The sequence below is a fragment of the Oryctolagus cuniculus genome, chromosome 20 (genome assembly GCF_964237555.1).
Source record: "Oryctolagus cuniculus chromosome 20, mOryCun1.1, whole genome shotgun sequence".
Taxonomy (NCBI): Eukaryota; Metazoa; Chordata; class Mammalia; order Lagomorpha; family Leporidae; genus Oryctolagus; species Oryctolagus cuniculus.
This window is the reverse complement of record NC_091451.1, coordinates 16137102-16153354: the sequence shown is the minus strand read 5'-3', so window position 1 is coordinate 16153354 and position 16253 is coordinate 16137102. Positions and strand designations below refer to the sequence as shown.

Genomic DNA, 16253 nt, shown 5'->3' with positions numbered 1-16253 from the left:
CCCCAAGAGAAATGTCTCTGCCTTTCAGATAAATAAATCTCTCTTTTTATAAGTGTTAGACTGCAGGTTGTGACAGTATACACAGGTACATAAAAAACTTCACGGGGATGGAGGGTGTACATTTGGCATAGCAGTTATGTTACCACTTGGGATGCCTGCTTCCCATTTCAGAGTGCTTGGGTTTGAGTCCCAACTTCACTTCAAATTCCAACTTCCTGTTAATGTGCACCTTGGGAGGCAGCAGGTGATGACACAAGTGATTAGCCCCCTGCCACTCAAGTGGGAGAACCAGATTGAGTTTCCAGCTCCTGGCTTCTGCCTGGCCCAACCCTGGCTTTTGCAGACATTTGGGGAATGAATCGGCAGATGGAAGATCTTTGTCTCTCTGCCTTTCAAATAAATAAAAGATTAAAACACATTTTTTCCAAAAGTTCATGGTTCATAGAAAATGGAATTAAAAGATGAGCTTTTTTTGATGTGGAACATTTTTGATGCCCTTGTATAGTATTTGATAATGTACCTTTATCATGAACTTTTTAAAGACCCCTCCTTTGCTCTTTTGCTTGGATTTCAAAATTCTTTGCACCAAAATTTATCTTTTAATTCTGCTTTCCAAAAGTATCCCGTATTATATGTGACTATTGCCAGAATAGAAGAAATTTTAAAAATTACAAATTTTAGTCTGAATAAATGGTAGTGGTAATAGGAAATTAGTCAGCATGTTTTGGTTTTGTATAAAGTTACAAAGAGGCTTTGATATATTGAAGTAACATTTAGCAGAATATTCAAGAATAGACTTCCAGTAGGAAATTGGCCAATCCAGAAGTATAAGCAAGAATAAAAACTTTGGGGTTTTGTAAACTTACAGATTATGGTTGAAATTGTGAAAATTCACCATAGAAGAGAAAGGAAAAGAATGAAGCAGTGACAGTGAAGTACATTTCCTTACCTAAGAAGGAGGAAAGGGGAGAGGAATCAGGAAAGTAGTCAAAGGACTAAGAGAGCTAAGTGCTTATAAGCCAAAATAGGAGAAAGTTAAAAAGAGCAAGAAATGATTGGGGCCGGTGCTGTGGCGTAGCAGGTAAAGCCACCACCTGCAATGCCGGCATCCAATATGCTCCACTTCCGATCCAGTTCTCTGCTATGGCCTGGGAAAGCAGTAGAAGATGGCCCAAGTCCTTGGGCCCCTGCACCTGCGTGGGAGACTGGGAAGAAGCTCCTGGCTCCTGGCTTCAGATCAGCCCAGCTCCAGCTGTTGCGGCCATCTGGGGAGTGAACCAGCAGATAGAAGATACCTCTCTCTCTCTCTCTCTCTCTCTCTCTGTGTGTGTGTGTCTCTGTAACTCTGCCTTTCAAATAAATAAATAAGTATTAAAAAATGGTATGAAATCTGAGAAAGGGCTCTGTAGCATCTGGTGAGTGGAAGTCACTGCTGAGCTTCACGAGGGCATGTTCTTCCCTCCCACCTACATATTTTGAGATTACAAGGGAATAAAGAGTGAATGAGTGCTGAGGAAGTGAAGGCAATGCATGCAAACAGTTTTGTAGTGAAAGAAGAGAGAAGATGGGAATATGATGATAGTGGGTTCCAAGACATACTTGTATTGTTTTCTTCATAGAGGAGGATGATTTAAGTTAAGAGAGCAATAAAGGAATTAAGGAATCAGGCAAAAAGTGATCATGAGGTCTGTAAGAGGCTAAAAGGGATGTGATGAAGAGCATCTATAGATAACTTAACCTTGATAAAGAAATGACCTAATCCAGAGAGGGAAAGGAGCAGTGAACAGATATCCCAAAACTATGACGGGGAAGAAAAGAAAAGGGAGAGAGTGTCAGAAGTAATCTCACAAAAAATAAATAAATAAATAAATAAATAAAAATAAAAAAAGGAACAAAGGAGTCTCTTGAGAGAAGAGAGTTTTAGGGAGTTTCTTAAATGAGTAGAAGACAAGTTTTAAGGATAAGCAGGAGTCAGTTAGCTGGGATCTATGATAGAGAGTGTGACTGTATCTTTCTCCAAGAATATTCCACTCAGTAATGGCAAGGAAAGTAGATTCATTGTGTTGCCCAGCACTGGAAGGATGGCAGAAAATTATGAGGACAAGGAACTCTAATGATTTTTTTTTTTTTTTTTTTTTTGACAGGCAGAGTGGACAGTGAGAGAGAGGCAGAGAGAAAGGTCTTCCTTTGCCGTTGGTTCACCCTCCAATGGCCGCCGCAGCTGGCGCGCTGCGGCCGGCGCACCACACTGATCTGATGGCAGGAGCCAGGTGCTTCTCCTGGTCTCCCATGTGGTGCAGGGCCCAATTACTTGGGCCATCCTCCATTGCACTCCCGGGCCACAGCAGAGAGCTGGCCTGGAAGAGGGGCAACCGGGACAGAATCCAGCGCCCCAACCGGGACTAGAACCCAGTGTGCCGGCGCCGCAAGGCGGAGGATTAGCCTAGTGAGCCGCGGCGCCGGCCTCTAATGATTTAACAAGTACTTTTTCACAGTTACAGCCAGAGCTCCTAGATGGGTAAGAATGCAGATAAAATGTAAAAAGATAAAGACTTTGAAGAGGATAAAAGGGAAATTCAGTAGAGAAATGGGAAGTGTGAAAAGAGTAGGGGTTATGGTCAGGTTTTTAAGAGTCTGAGATATTAAGAGCTGAAGCATATCTAATGTTGAAGTCTGAATTTATGTCAATCAATTGCTGACTGAAGTGGAATGGAGCTTGAAACTGTTGAGAAGGTATACCATCTGTCAGGCAAAAATATAGGTAGATTCATTGACCAAGGATCTCAGGAGGTGAAAATGGGGGAGGGATACTTATGAACTAATGGAAAAGGAAGATTATGACAAGGAAAATAAGAAGGTTCAAAAATCCAAAGGCTTGAGCTTCACCTGAGCTGGGAATAGTTGGTGAGTCGATGAGGAGGAATAGTAGTGTAGAAGAAACAATAAAATGCAAGAGCATTTTGGTATTCCCCTATTTTTTAGAAACCCTACTCCTACCTACTCTTATTCAGCAATCGCACTAAGCTTCAGTTTCTTCACTTGTAAAAGGAAGATGAAAATAGTGTCAACCTCATAGGATTATTGTGAGAAATAAATTAGGTAATTTATGTACAACACAGATCCTATAAAATAAATAAGATACTCTTGCTTCTGTTGCTGTTGATGTTGGCATTGACATGTGTAAAAGATAGGTAATCTTGCACAAGGTGGCTGTACTGTGTCAGTGAGTACAGCACAAGTTAGATACCACTTGTGACCAGTGTCTCTCCTAACACCAAAAAGTTTAAGTACCAGTATTCCTTCACATGTCTCACTTCTATATGGTAGGAGTGTCCTAAATTGAATTTTTTAAGGGTTTGTATTATCACAGAAACATGGTTTTTAGCAAATGTGAGAAGGATAGGAGTGTCCATGAAATCACGGAAAATATTTAACACTATTGAATAAGTGCTATGGACCTATATAGATTTGCACCACATCAGAATAAATTGTGGGAAAATTTTGTGTAGAATTGTATTTCTACAATTGAAGATGGCAATGCCAAGAATTAGGAATATAAAGGATGGGGTAGTAACCTGGAAGGTTGTTTTAGCTGTAGGGAAGCAGCATAATGTTCATGGATGACAAAAAGTACATTAGTGAGACAGGCATAGAAGAGGAAGGAGAAACCACTTTATTTTAACATAGGATCTCTTCACATGGCCCATGGAACCTCAGTTCTAGGAAAACAAAGCTTTGAAAATGAAAAAAGCTACTCTGAGTTCTAAGTAACTTTACCCATACTCCTGACACTTAGAATATACCTGGTAGGAGTTAGTTTTTTTTTTAAAGGTTTGGCTGCATAAAAGTAAATTGTTGACTTACGAAAATTAACCTGTCTCTTATGACTCTCCTCTGACAGGTAAATGGCCAGGACCTAAAGAACCTCCTGCATCAGGATGCTGTAGACCTCTTTCGTAACGCAGGCTATGCTGTGTCCCTGAGAGTACAGCACAGGGTAGGTGTTACTTGCAGCCGGAGACCTGCCACCAGGCCTTTGCACCATTCTTGTGATTAAACTGCATGTAATCTTCAGTGGTATTTGTGTGGTTGTTAATTTTCCCTTTCCCTTTCCCTTTCCCTTTGACTTTTTTGAAGAACTTACAGAGACCCTCTTGTACTTCTGTTCATCTTTTTTTATGTATTTGAAAGGCAGAGTTAGAGGCAGGGGGTGGGGGAACATCTGGTGGCTCATTCCCCAAATGGCCATAATGGCCAGGGCTGGGCCAGGCTGAAGCCAGGAGTCCAGAACTCCATCCTGGTCTCTCACATGAGTAGTAGAGGTCCAAGTTCTTGGGCCACATTCTGCTGCTTTCCCAGGTGTATTAGCAAGGAGCTAGATTGGAAGGGAGCAGTCAGGACTCAAACTGGTACTCGTGTGGGATGCCCATGTCACAGGCTGCAGCTTAACCTACTGCACCACAACTCCAGCCCCTTCTGTTCATCTTAAAGGACATTTGGTAGCAGTGTGCTTGACACTAAACAGTATGCTTGACACTCAGGTCCTAGTTTCGAGGTAATATATGCCTTGAAGACAACCAGATTGAAATTGATGCAGGGGAAAAAAAAAAGAAGCATTTTTTTTACTTTTTGGTAGTGGGAGAATCATATCTGATTTTTTTTAAAGGGGATTTATTTTATTTATTTGAAAGACAGAGTTACAGAGAGAGGTAGAGACAGAGAGAGAGGGAGAGGGAGAGAGAGAGAGATCTTCCATCCGCTGGTTCACTCCCCAATTGGCCACAATGGCTGGAACTGCGCTAACCCAAAGCCAGGAGCCAGAGCTTCTTCTGGGTCTCCCACATGGGTGTAGGGGCCCAAGGACTTGGACTTGTAGGGGCCACTGCTTTTCCAGGCCATAGCAGAGAGCTGGATCGGAAGAGGAGCAACCAGGATTAGAACCAGTGCCCATATGGGATGCTGGCACCTCAGGCCAGGACATTAACTCACTGTGCCACAGCGCCGGCCCCCATATCTTCTGTTAAAACTCTTAATTTATAACAATTTCTACAATTGTAACTACAACAATGGTGAAATGCCTGGTGCCTGCTATCTGATGTCCTTTTTCTTATTTATTTATTTATTTGAAAGGCAGAGAGAGAGAGAGAGAGATCTTCCATCCACTGGTTCAATCCCCAAATGGCTACAACTGTGGGAGCTAAATCAAGCCAAAGCCAGGAGCCTGGAACTTCATCTGGGTGCTCCCACTTGGGTGGTAGGGGCTCAAGTATTTGGGTCATGTGCTGCTTTCTCAGGTCCATTATAAGGGAACTGGATCAGAAGCAAAGTACTGGGGACTGGAATGGGCACTCCAGTATGGAATGCCAGCATTACAAGCATTGGCTTAACTTGCTGCACCACAACACTGGCCCCTGATTTTCCCTATCACATCTATGGATCTTCTTACCAACCTGGTGACACTTTTGACCAAAGCTGTAGTGCTCAGAGGGGAGCTCTAATGAGAAAATGGTGGGGCCGGTGCTGTGGCATAGTAGGCTAAACTTCTGCCTGTCACACCGGTATCTCCTATGGGCACTGGTTCATATCCCAGCTGCTCCTCTTCTGATCCTCTGCTATGGCCTGGGAGAGCAGTGAAAGATGGCCCAAGTGCTTGGGCCCCTGAACCCATGTGGGAGACCCAGAAGAAGCTCCTGGCTCCTGGATTCAAATTGTCCCAGCTCCAGCCATTGTGGCCATTTGGGGAATGAAGCAGTGGATGGAAGACCTTTCTCTCTATCTGTAACTCTGCCTCGTAATAACTAAAATCTTAAAAAAAAAAAAAGTGCAATTCAGAACTCAGTCAAGACTTCATCCATTCCTGCATTCACTTCTTTCTTTTTAGTATTTCAGAATTTGCATGATGGGAGGGTGTCGCTCCCCGTCTTCGTGGAGGAACGACACAGGACCCTGCGCTGTTCTTTCGTCTGCTCGGCCCTCCCCGGGTTTGCTGCTGGTTCTTCCCGGGTTGGCTACCGACCCTTCCACCTCCGTGGAAGGGCGGTTCCCCCTGCCACATTCCCCACTTCCGCGGGGGAGCGGCACACCGCCGGCCGGCTCTCTCGGGGGCTGCACAGGTGTTCCTCAGGTGTTCCCCTTAGATGTTCCTGGTGCATGGTGTCTCTCTCCTCCTTTATAGTCCTCTTCCGCCAATCCCAACTCGGCTGCCCACACGCCGAGTACGCTGCTCTCCTCCAATCAGGAGCAGGTCCTACAGTTTATTGGTTGAACTGGAGGCAGCTGTGTAGAAGCTGTTTCTCCCTTCTCAGTGCCATATTGTGGGAAAGCAGATGCATAGAATAAGTCTTAATTCCAGTAACTTAGTCTAGTCCGAGTTGCTCCCAGTTGCTCACCACAGATCCCCCTTTCTTTTTATTTTTGGCGTTGATACGCGCCTGTCTTCGGTGCCCTGTGGCACACACTCTGCTCTGCTTGCTAGAGCTGCCCACAGGTGCCTACAAGCCCTACCAATCAGGCAAACCGAATCCGGGTCCTCTCTTCACCATGTTGTGAGGAGGTTTTTAGGCGCTGATGCATGCCTGTGTTCGGTGCCCTGCAGCGCATGCTCTGCTCTGCTAGAACTGCCTGCAGGTGCTTACAAGCCCTAGCAATCAGGCAAACCGAATCCAAGCCTTCTCATTGCCGTATTGTAGGGAGACTTATTGATGTTGATAACGTGCCTGTCTTCGGTGACCTGCAGCAGGTAAGCTGCTAGCCGCCAGCAGGTGCTTATCATCTTACTAATCAGGCAGACCGAATCCAAGCTCTCTCATTGCCGTGTTGTGGGGAGGCCTTATTTTTCTCTATTTCTCTATCTCCGGGCATTCCTGTTTCTCCCAGTTTACTTCTATCTGCCAGCATTCCTATTTCTCTCATTTTACTTCTAAACTTCTGTTTCTCTTATCCCCGCGGCTTCATTCTCCCCAACATATTTTTCTCTACCCGGTATGTTTCCCAACTTTTCTTCCAACAATATTCCCCTCTCATTTCTCCTGGCCTCACCCACAGTCCGTATCCAAGTCTAAGTTTCTTCCAGGTTTCACTTTCACTTTCAACCTGCAGTCCATATCTAAGTCTAAGTTTCTTCTTGCTTTCACTTTAAATCCTAGCTTTCAATCCTAACTTCTTTTCCACAGTCCATATCCGAGTCTATGCCTAGGCTTTCGATAGCTTCTTCCCGCACCTTTTCCGTCCGGCTTTTCCCTAAGCTCTTTGCTAGTCTCTCTCTCCGGTATTTTCGCACTTTTTCCCATTTCTTCCCTCCTAAGTTTCTTATCCGAGTCACGGCACCATTATGTCGCTCCCCGTCTTCGTGGAGGAACGACACAGGACCCTGCGCTGTTCTTTCGTCTGCTCGGCCCTCCCCGGGTTTGCTGCTGGTTCTTCCCGGGTTGGCTACCGACCCTTCCACCTCCGTGGAAGGGCGGTTCCCCCTGCCACATTCCCCACTTCCGCGGGGGAGCGGCACACCGCCGGCCGGCTCTCTCGGGGGCTGCACAGGTGTTCCTCAGGTGTTCCCCTTAGATGTTCCTGGTGCATGGTGTCTCTCTCCTCCTTTATAGTCCTCTTCCACCAATCCCAACTCGGCTGCCCACACGCCGAGTACGCTGCTCTCCTCCAATCAGGAGCAGGTCCTACAGTTTATTGGTTGAACTGGAGGCAGCTGTGTAGAAGCTGTTTCTCCCTTCTCAGCGCCATATTGTGGGAAAGCAGATGCATAGAATAAGTCTTAATTCCAGTAACTTAGTCTAGTCCGAGTTGCTCCCAGTTGCTCCCCACAGGAGGGGAAATCTGGGTAGATATGATTTCTCCTGTAGCCCTGAGGATTTCGAGTGTATTCATTGAACAGGTTCAGTGTACCTTTTACATCTTTTCCTGCTTAAATTGGTGCACTCTGCCTCATTCAGTGGCTAAATGAAGGTTCAGAGGTTCTAATGGAAAAGATGGAGAAGGCCAAACATGAAAGATCTCTGTGAAAACAGCCAGGGTTACAGAGTCTGGGTGTGATGGAGCAGAAAACAGCTGCTCCCACCTTGATTCTTCTCTTTGACTCTTCTCTGGTGTGTGGTGTTTTTTTGTTTGTTTGTTTTTGTTTTTGTTTTTGTTTTTGGACAGGCAGAGTGGACAGTGAGAGAGACAGAGAGAAAGGTCTTCCTTTACCATTGGTTCACCCTCCAATGGCCGCCACGGCCGGCACGCTGTGGCCGGCGCACCGCACTGATCCGATGGCAAGAGCCAGGTACTTATCCTGGTCTCCCATGGGGTGCAGGGCCCAAGTACTTGGGCCATCCTCCACTGCACTCCCGGGCCACAGCAGAGAGCTGGCCTGGAAGAGGGGCAACCGGGACAGAATCCGGCGCCCCGACCTGGACTAGAACCCGGTGTGCCGGCGCCGCAAGGTGGAGGATTAGCCTAGTGAGCCGCAGCGCCGGCCTCTCTGTTTTTAAATATGGGAGAATTTATGCAGGAGATTGGCAAGTAATTATAGGCATACACTTCGGACATGATTGGAGTTAATTTTTAAGGTTTGTGGAAATGATTTCCAATGTTCACTTCTCAGGAAGCCTCCATAAAGAACAACTATTAAAACAGATTCTTGGCCGGCGCCGTGGGTCAATAGGCTAATCCTCCGCCTAGCGGCGCCAGCACACCAGGTTCTAGTCCCGGTTGGGGTGCCGGATTCTGTCCCGGTTGCCCCTCTTCCAGGCCAGCTCTCTGCTGTGGCCCGGGAGTGCAGTGGAGGATGGCCCAGGTGCTTGGGCCCTGCACCCCATGGGAGACCAGGAAAAAGCACCTGGCTCCTGGCTCCTGCCATCGGATCAGCGCGGTGCGCCGGCCGCAGTGCGCCGGCCGCGGCGGCCATTGGAGGGTGAACCAACGGTAAAGGAAGACCTTTCTCTCTCTCTCTCTCTCTCACTGTCCACTCTGCCTGTCAAAAAATAAAAAAAATAAAAAAACAGATTCTTCTGTTTAAGGAATTGGCTCAGCCCTAATGTCTTCCTCTCAAGTATGCCCTTTGAGGACATCTCATCAAGAAATGAATGAAAGATGTAGAGATAGAGTAGAGGGTATAAAAGGTAGTTCATACAGTTTTGCCTTTCAGACTGAAGGGTCAGAGTTACTTATTACAACTTAGCCACTAAAAATTGATACAAAAAGGGCCATCCTAAAAAAAAAACTGAACTAAGAAAGACCATCACGCCTCAAATGTTTTTAAGTAATAGAAAATTATAACTATTAGTATTTATTTATCTGAGTCTTGTTCCTCTGTTCCATGTAGGTTTGACCTTTATCTGTCTAGTATGCCAACTAGGGAATGAAGGACAGGACTCCATCTAGGACAGAGTGGGTGCCTTTGGGAATTGGAAAACATTTCCAAGTAAAGATATCACACTTTTTTTTGAAATTGCCTGGGTCTTCTCTTGTTGCATTCTGATGACAGATAATCTTTCTAAGTAAACATTTCCAAAAAGATGTACCCTTCTCCCCAGTAATATCCAGGTCTCCCATGTGATCATTAGGTTTCATCTCATATCTTCCTTTTGCTATTATGATACACATAGAGTTAAGATGGAGGCAGTACAGGAAGAGGTTACCTGACTTGTCCCCTTAGGTTGGTAGTGCAACAAAGTTAAATGCCTCCCTTTCAGACTTTTTTTTTCCAGAAGAACCTGTGTCACTGATGCATGACTGCCTTCTACTGGGTAGTGGTTGGGGCTTATAGTTTTGGGTGGTCCAGAATCAAGGTGGGAAACATAGATTAGTCACTGGAGTTAACAGTTTTCCTTCTCTTCCAGTTACAGGTGCAGAATGGACCTCTTGCACATCGAGGTGAAGGGGAGCCAAGTGGCATTCCCATGGCTGTGGTTCTGGTGCCAGTGTTTGCCCTCACCATGGTGGCAGCCTGGGCTTTCATGAGATACCGGCAACAGCTATGAAAAGTTTGCTTTCCTCCAGTGCTCCCATTGAAAATACATTTCTCTAGCCCTCCTCCACTACCATTCTACCATATCTTTCTCTCTCTCTACATAGCCAACACATGATTTAAAGTGACCAATGCCCACCCATAACTTTGCTGTTCAAAATCTCCAAATCTTCATATTTTAATGGGAGAGTAAAGATATTTTTTGAAGGAAAGCTGAAGAAAATATTGCTTAGAGCAAAAGAAGAGATACATATTTTACTAGGCCTTCTGATAGAAATGTCAGCTGCCACCCAAAGAGAGAAAGGTCCTGACTTCCTATCACCATGGGTGATACTTTATTTCTAAGCTGGCATGCCTCAAAGGCCAGCTGTATGATATGAGAGGAAGAAAGGAATTTTCTTTGTAATGATCTTCCTAGGGAAATTTTTGTGGCCTTTATTTCATTTCTAACTACATACCTGGGTGCCTATATTAGACAAAGAAGAGTGAAAAGAGCATTTTTACTTTTTTTTTACAAGATAAATACATATATAAAGTACACATACATATACATGTATGATAGTGTAGTAGTAATGCCTTATGAAGAACTGAAGAGGTGAGGTAGTTGCTCTGGTTTCAAGGTTTCTGATCTAAGGCATGACCTTAATTGAAGAATTTAAAGAGATATTTGTAAGCATGTATAGTGGGAACCAGGGAGTGAGCCTTAAAAGAGAATGCCCAGTCTAGGGCACTAAAATACTCAATCAACCAATTAAAGTTCTTGGAAGGACAAAATTTTTTCTCTTAATAGCTGTGGTGAAACTGAGGCAAATTTCCATAATCCAGTTCTCAATCTTTAAAAAAAAAAATAAAAAACCTTTCAGGTATAAAGATAATATGGTAGTAAAGATAAATACGGAACCTTCGGGCTTCACTTTTGACATTTGTGGTACCTCAAAGGGCTGTGAAAGTGTCAGCTGGAATGATTGTGGTCAGGGCTGTGGCAATAGGGCCAAAGCAACCCAGCAAGAAAACTGTTGAAGGACAAAAGATAGTGCCTCCCAGGGTAGCACCTGAACCCTCTCAAGCTGTTTACCAGCTTTTTAAATTTCTAATATTACACAAAATTTGAGAGAAGGAACTGCATCTCAGCCAGGATGGGCATGAAATCAACTCTGTTTCTGATTGAGTTACAGTGGAAGGGCCTTATTGCTAAGCTTTAGTTCTAAACACTGGTGATGGCCTTTCATTAATAAACTGTTTCTCAGGAAAAGGAAGGGAAAGTTTTCTGTTGTTTTAGGGTGTAGAGAAATTTGGTGGGTATTTCATGGGAAAACCCCAGAAGGAGGATATGGATGCTAGAGAATACCAAAAATGTGATGTCCTTATAACCGTGTTGGTTTTAAAGCACATAGGATTAATAACCACGGTTAATGTTTTGGCTTTAAAAAAATAATTTTAATTGTCTATATACTGGCCAGACTGTAAGCCTTATATCATTCTGATTGCAGCATTATGAGGACTTTACCGCAGTCTGGCAATTATTTGCCAAAACATCAGCATTGCCAAATACTTTTGCAAAGAAGTAAAATGTATAGTCTCCATTCTAAAGAGCTTTTTGGTTCTGGTTGGGAAGAGAATACTTAAAATAGAATTAGCCACATAGGTAGAGCAGTATAAGTTGGTGTCAAATTTGTATCAAAGATAGCAAAAGAAAAAAGTTACTGAGAAATGAGGCACTTGAGAAGTGTCCCATAGAGAAGGAACAAGTTAAGGTGACCCTTGGGGACCTCACAGTTTAAGAAAATTCATAAATAGTTAATTCATAAAAAGTTAAAAGTATATCATTAAGTTAACAATTGTAATTAATAATGAAAACTGATACCATGCACAAATTGATGCAGCAACAAAGAAGATATGCAGGTGACCATCTCTTTTTTTTTTTTTTTTAAGGAATTCAGAAAAAGAAAACTATCTCATAATGATATCAGGCTACCTTGGAAAGGGCAAGGTTTTAAGATTAAAAAGTCAGTAAGACCTTGTTCTGTATCAACTGTTGATATAGAGAGAAACTTGTTTTAAACAATCCTGACATGTATACCCTTTGACCTGAGCTGTTCAGCCCCCCTGAGACTTACTTAGACAAGCGGACTCATCTAGATTCCAGAGAGAAACACTGACAGTATTCGAGTTCTCACCTCTGCCAGCCCACTGTGGAGGTACTACCTCAGGTCCTCCCTGTCTCTGAGGGCACATGCAGCAGCATCCACAAAGGGCATGCTTACCTGCCAGAAGTCACCTCAGGACTTGGACAGTAACTCCTGGGAGGACCTTGAGACACACAGACTGAAGCAAATGACAAGCAGGAAAGAGAGCGATTTAGTTTTTTGTTTATTGGTATATGTAAATTTAGAATACACCTATTCCATCATTAGTAGAGGCTTTGCTTTGGCTGATAATGGATTCTGATGCACTTTGATGATTTAGGTTTTCTTGGAAATTAAAGACCAAAATATTAATGATTTAGGCAAATATACTATTCAGTTTATTCTTCTGATTTTGTGAAAACAAATTATTATCATAGATGAGGTATTAGAATCTATTATAGGTTGTAACAAAAAAAAACCTCATGTTCTTTAAAGATATATCTAATTAGATTACATCTAGTGTTCCTACCAGCTAAATTATTATGTTCAACATTTTGAAAATTGAATGGAAGTATTTTTAAGACATGATACTAAAAACATTCTGTATTTATCATTTTCTGTTATGTATATATAATTCTAATAAGATATTATTTGTTCCAGTTGTCTCTGTTTGCTTTTCCTGCAGAGTTTTAACTTGTGTGCTGTTGATTTAATGTAATTACACCTTGTAGCTATGTATAATAGAAAAAGGAAGTTAGTATTTGTTATTGCATTCTGTGCCAGGAACTGTATCAAGATCTTCTTGTCAATGCCTCATGACTCTGAGATTTAAGAACTGATATAAAGATCAGAGAATAAATTATTTTCCTAAGATTTCATAGGTGGTGATAATGGAATCAGGATTTTAACTCGAGTGCCAGCATCAATAATATGTCCTTCCTGGTAGTGGTCCTCTAAGCAAGGTCTGTGGACAAAAGCATCACCATTACCTGAGAAAGCAGATTTTGGGGCTTCATCCTGATCTCCTGAATCAGAAACTCTTGAATGTGGACCCAGCAATCTGTGTTTTAAATAATCCCTCCAAGTGACTCTGACCCCCACTGAGTTTGAGATTCATAGCTCTATGCTAATGCTTTCTGCATTTTGTCAAGTAGAATCACCTGGAACACTGGTAAAAGTCTTTATGCCCAGGCTACAGATCAAATTAAACAGGACTCTCAGGCAGCAATAAAATAAAGTTCATCAGATGATTCCAGTATGCAAGCTCATAAACACATTCTGTGGCATTTAAACCTGATTATATTTACATTATTAAATTACATAGAGACATGGCTGCAGCTAACTGGAGCTCTTCCTCAATATAGACATGGAGTAAAAAGTGGAGTATTCCTTCACTCCTGATTTGTTAAGAACTGATAGACCTCCAGCAAAGTGTAGTGTTAGTGTGCTTCATTTGGTGCATGTATTAAATTAGAACTGAATCACATAGGATTGAAACTAAAAGGAAAACAGAAAAAAAATGTAGGATGAATCTATAGAAGAGATGAGAAAGCCAAGGTGCCCAGAGATGATGTAACTTAGCCACAATCAGACTTAGTCTGTTACAGAAGTACCCTGTCTCATGTTTCTGTCTTAAATATATGCACTTCCTGAACATTTAAAAAATTATCTCCATCCACTTTCATCTTGGTTTGGGCTTTGAATAAAGACAAAAAAAAAAAAAAAAAAACACCTGATCAACAACTGAAGAGTATTGCAACCATCATGATTGGAGTTGAGAGATTCCACCGAACAATCTGAGACAAAGGCCTAATATCAAATTCAATCATATGAGTTCTTCTGCGATTCATTCCAGTAGTTGTAAACCAGAGACTTTTTTTTTACAGTAAACATTGTTATTTAAAAATTTATTTAAGTATTTGAAAATATATTTAATCAACCAACTTAAGGAACTATAGTCTGTCAGATACGTATAGAAGTAGAGTTCATGTAGTTTCATATAGATCTAGTAAACATTCTAGTTAGTTTTAAAGGTATTTTATCTTTGGAGAGAGGAGCATTTTTTTCTTCATTCAGCAAATGTAACTCATGAGTGCCAACTATGTGCCAGGTGCTGGACATATAAAGAAAAATAAAATAGTCATTCTGAGCTCAGCATCTGAAAATGGGAGAATATTTGTGGGTAATCTTGATGCTAAGATATTTTTTCCTCACATCTAGAAGTAGAAATTGAATTCTGAAATTCTGCCTCTCACCTAAAATAGGTGTACAGTTGGCTGCTATCTAGAATAAGTTTTTGCTTTTCCTCTTTTAACTACAAATTTCTTTAAGACCAGCACCAACTTCAAAAGGTCAATTAAGAGACAGTATTTTAAGGAATTCTGTTCTGATTGGAACCACATTCTTGACTGCAATAGTCTCTTATATTTCACTGATGTCTACTTACAGAAGGCACAGCACTTGATCTGCTTACCTAATGCACTTGATAGCATAAAAACCTTTATTACAGGAAAGCATTGCTGCTTCTCAGAATCAAGTTGTAGCAAATACTAGCTCCTGTTTCTAAAAGTTTTCTTCACTGTTCACATTTTGTTTTTACAGGGGGAAAAGGGAAGGAGAGAGGCCTGAAGTAGGTTTTCTTTTTTTAAAAGATTTAAATATTTATTTGAAAGAGTTACAGAGAGAAGGAGAGACAAATTTTCCATCCACTAGTTCACTCCCTAAATGGTTACAACAACTGGGGCTAGGCCAGGCTGAAGCCAGAAGCTTCTGGGTCTCCCAAGTAGGTGCAGGGGCCTAGGGACTTGGGCCATCTTCCACTGCTTTCCCGGGTGCACTAGCAGGGAGCTGGATTGAAAGTGGAGCAGCTGGGACTCGAACTGGTGTCTATATGGGATGCCAGCGCTGTAGGCCGCTGATTAACCCACCACACCACAGCACCGGCCCTAGTAAGCTACATTTTCGAAGGCAAGTTAATCATTAGCCTAAAATCATTTACAGAGCATTGTATTTGCTATAATCATTAAATTCATTGACTAATTACTGGAAAATGGGATGATCCTCTTTCCTTGTTTACAGGTTTGCAAGTGGAGATACTGAGTTGAATCTCATTTTAATCCTATATCTGAAATACTGATTTGAATATGAGTCTGTTTATTACTTGATATATGTGCATTTTACTTCCAGGTTATGTTGTTTGTAGTAAGATTATCATTCTTTTGAGCCCTATTTTGTATTGATTCCTTTCTACTTTGTTTCTAAAGTCAAATTGCATCCCTAGATATAAATAGCAGTCAGTTTCTAAGATCAAATAAATGCCCTATAGCAACAAGTGGACACAATACCATATAATCTAGAGAATATCACTACAGATTAAATATGGTAAAGAAGCCATCAAAATCCATTATAATTCATCTTAAACTTTTACTATTTGATACCAGTTACAGTAGATGAGATAAAGTATATCTAAATGTGACTAGCGAATATTAGCATTCAATAAAAACTTGTTGAATTTGTCACTGAATCTTTACAGCCTGTATTTTACCTCATTTTTCTGCCACCTTGGAGTAGCACCTTTGACAGAACAATGAAAAAAGGAAAGAAAACTAGATTGAAGAGTGGGCATTTGGCACGTCAGTTAATACTCAGCATGAACATCCAGATCCTAGGCTGGAATGTCTGGATTTAAGTCGCAGCTCTTTTCCCAATTCCAACTTCCTGCTAATGTGCACCCTGAGAGGCAGCAGGTAATGGCTCCAGTAGTGAAGTCCCTGCCTCCCAGGTGGAAGAGTCAAATTGAGTTCCAGGCTCTTGGCTTTGGCCTGGCCAAGCCTCAGACCTTACAGGCATTTGAGGAGTGAACTAGCGGATGGGAGATTCATTCTCTCTGCCTCTCCCTCTCCACCTCCCACCACCTTTCAAATAAATACAGTTTTTACAACCATTGCCTGAATTATAACTGGCTAAAAATTACTGAGTTTTTATCAATATTATAGACAGTATTATGAATTCTTTGTATGTATTTATGTAAGCCTCACAACAACACTAAGATAACTGCTGCTGTTAACCCATTTTAAAGGTGAGGTAAGTGAGACAGGTTAAGTAACTTGTCCTGATCACATAGTTATTAAGTGCCAGAGCTGGGATTTAAATTCAGGACGTCTGGC

At 42.2% G+C, this 16253-nt stretch overlaps 1 protein-coding gene across 2 annotated transcripts in view; it reads left to right on the top strand.

Moving 5' to 3' along the window:
- Window positions 1-12963, top strand: part of SYNJ2BP (synaptojanin 2 binding protein) — a 48871-nt gene extending 35908 nt beyond the window's left edge. For both annotated transcript variants that reach the window (XM_002721658.5, XM_070065168.1), the window contains 2 exons: window positions 3902-3997; window positions 9834-12963. In XM_002721658.5, the coding sequence (XP_002721704.1) occupies window positions 3902-3997; window positions 9834-9974 (237 nt within the window). In that variant the 3' untranslated portion in view covers window positions 9975-12963. The remainder of the gene's footprint in view (window positions 1-3901; window positions 3998-9833) is intronic.
- Window positions 12964-16253: the final 3290 nt, after the last annotated feature.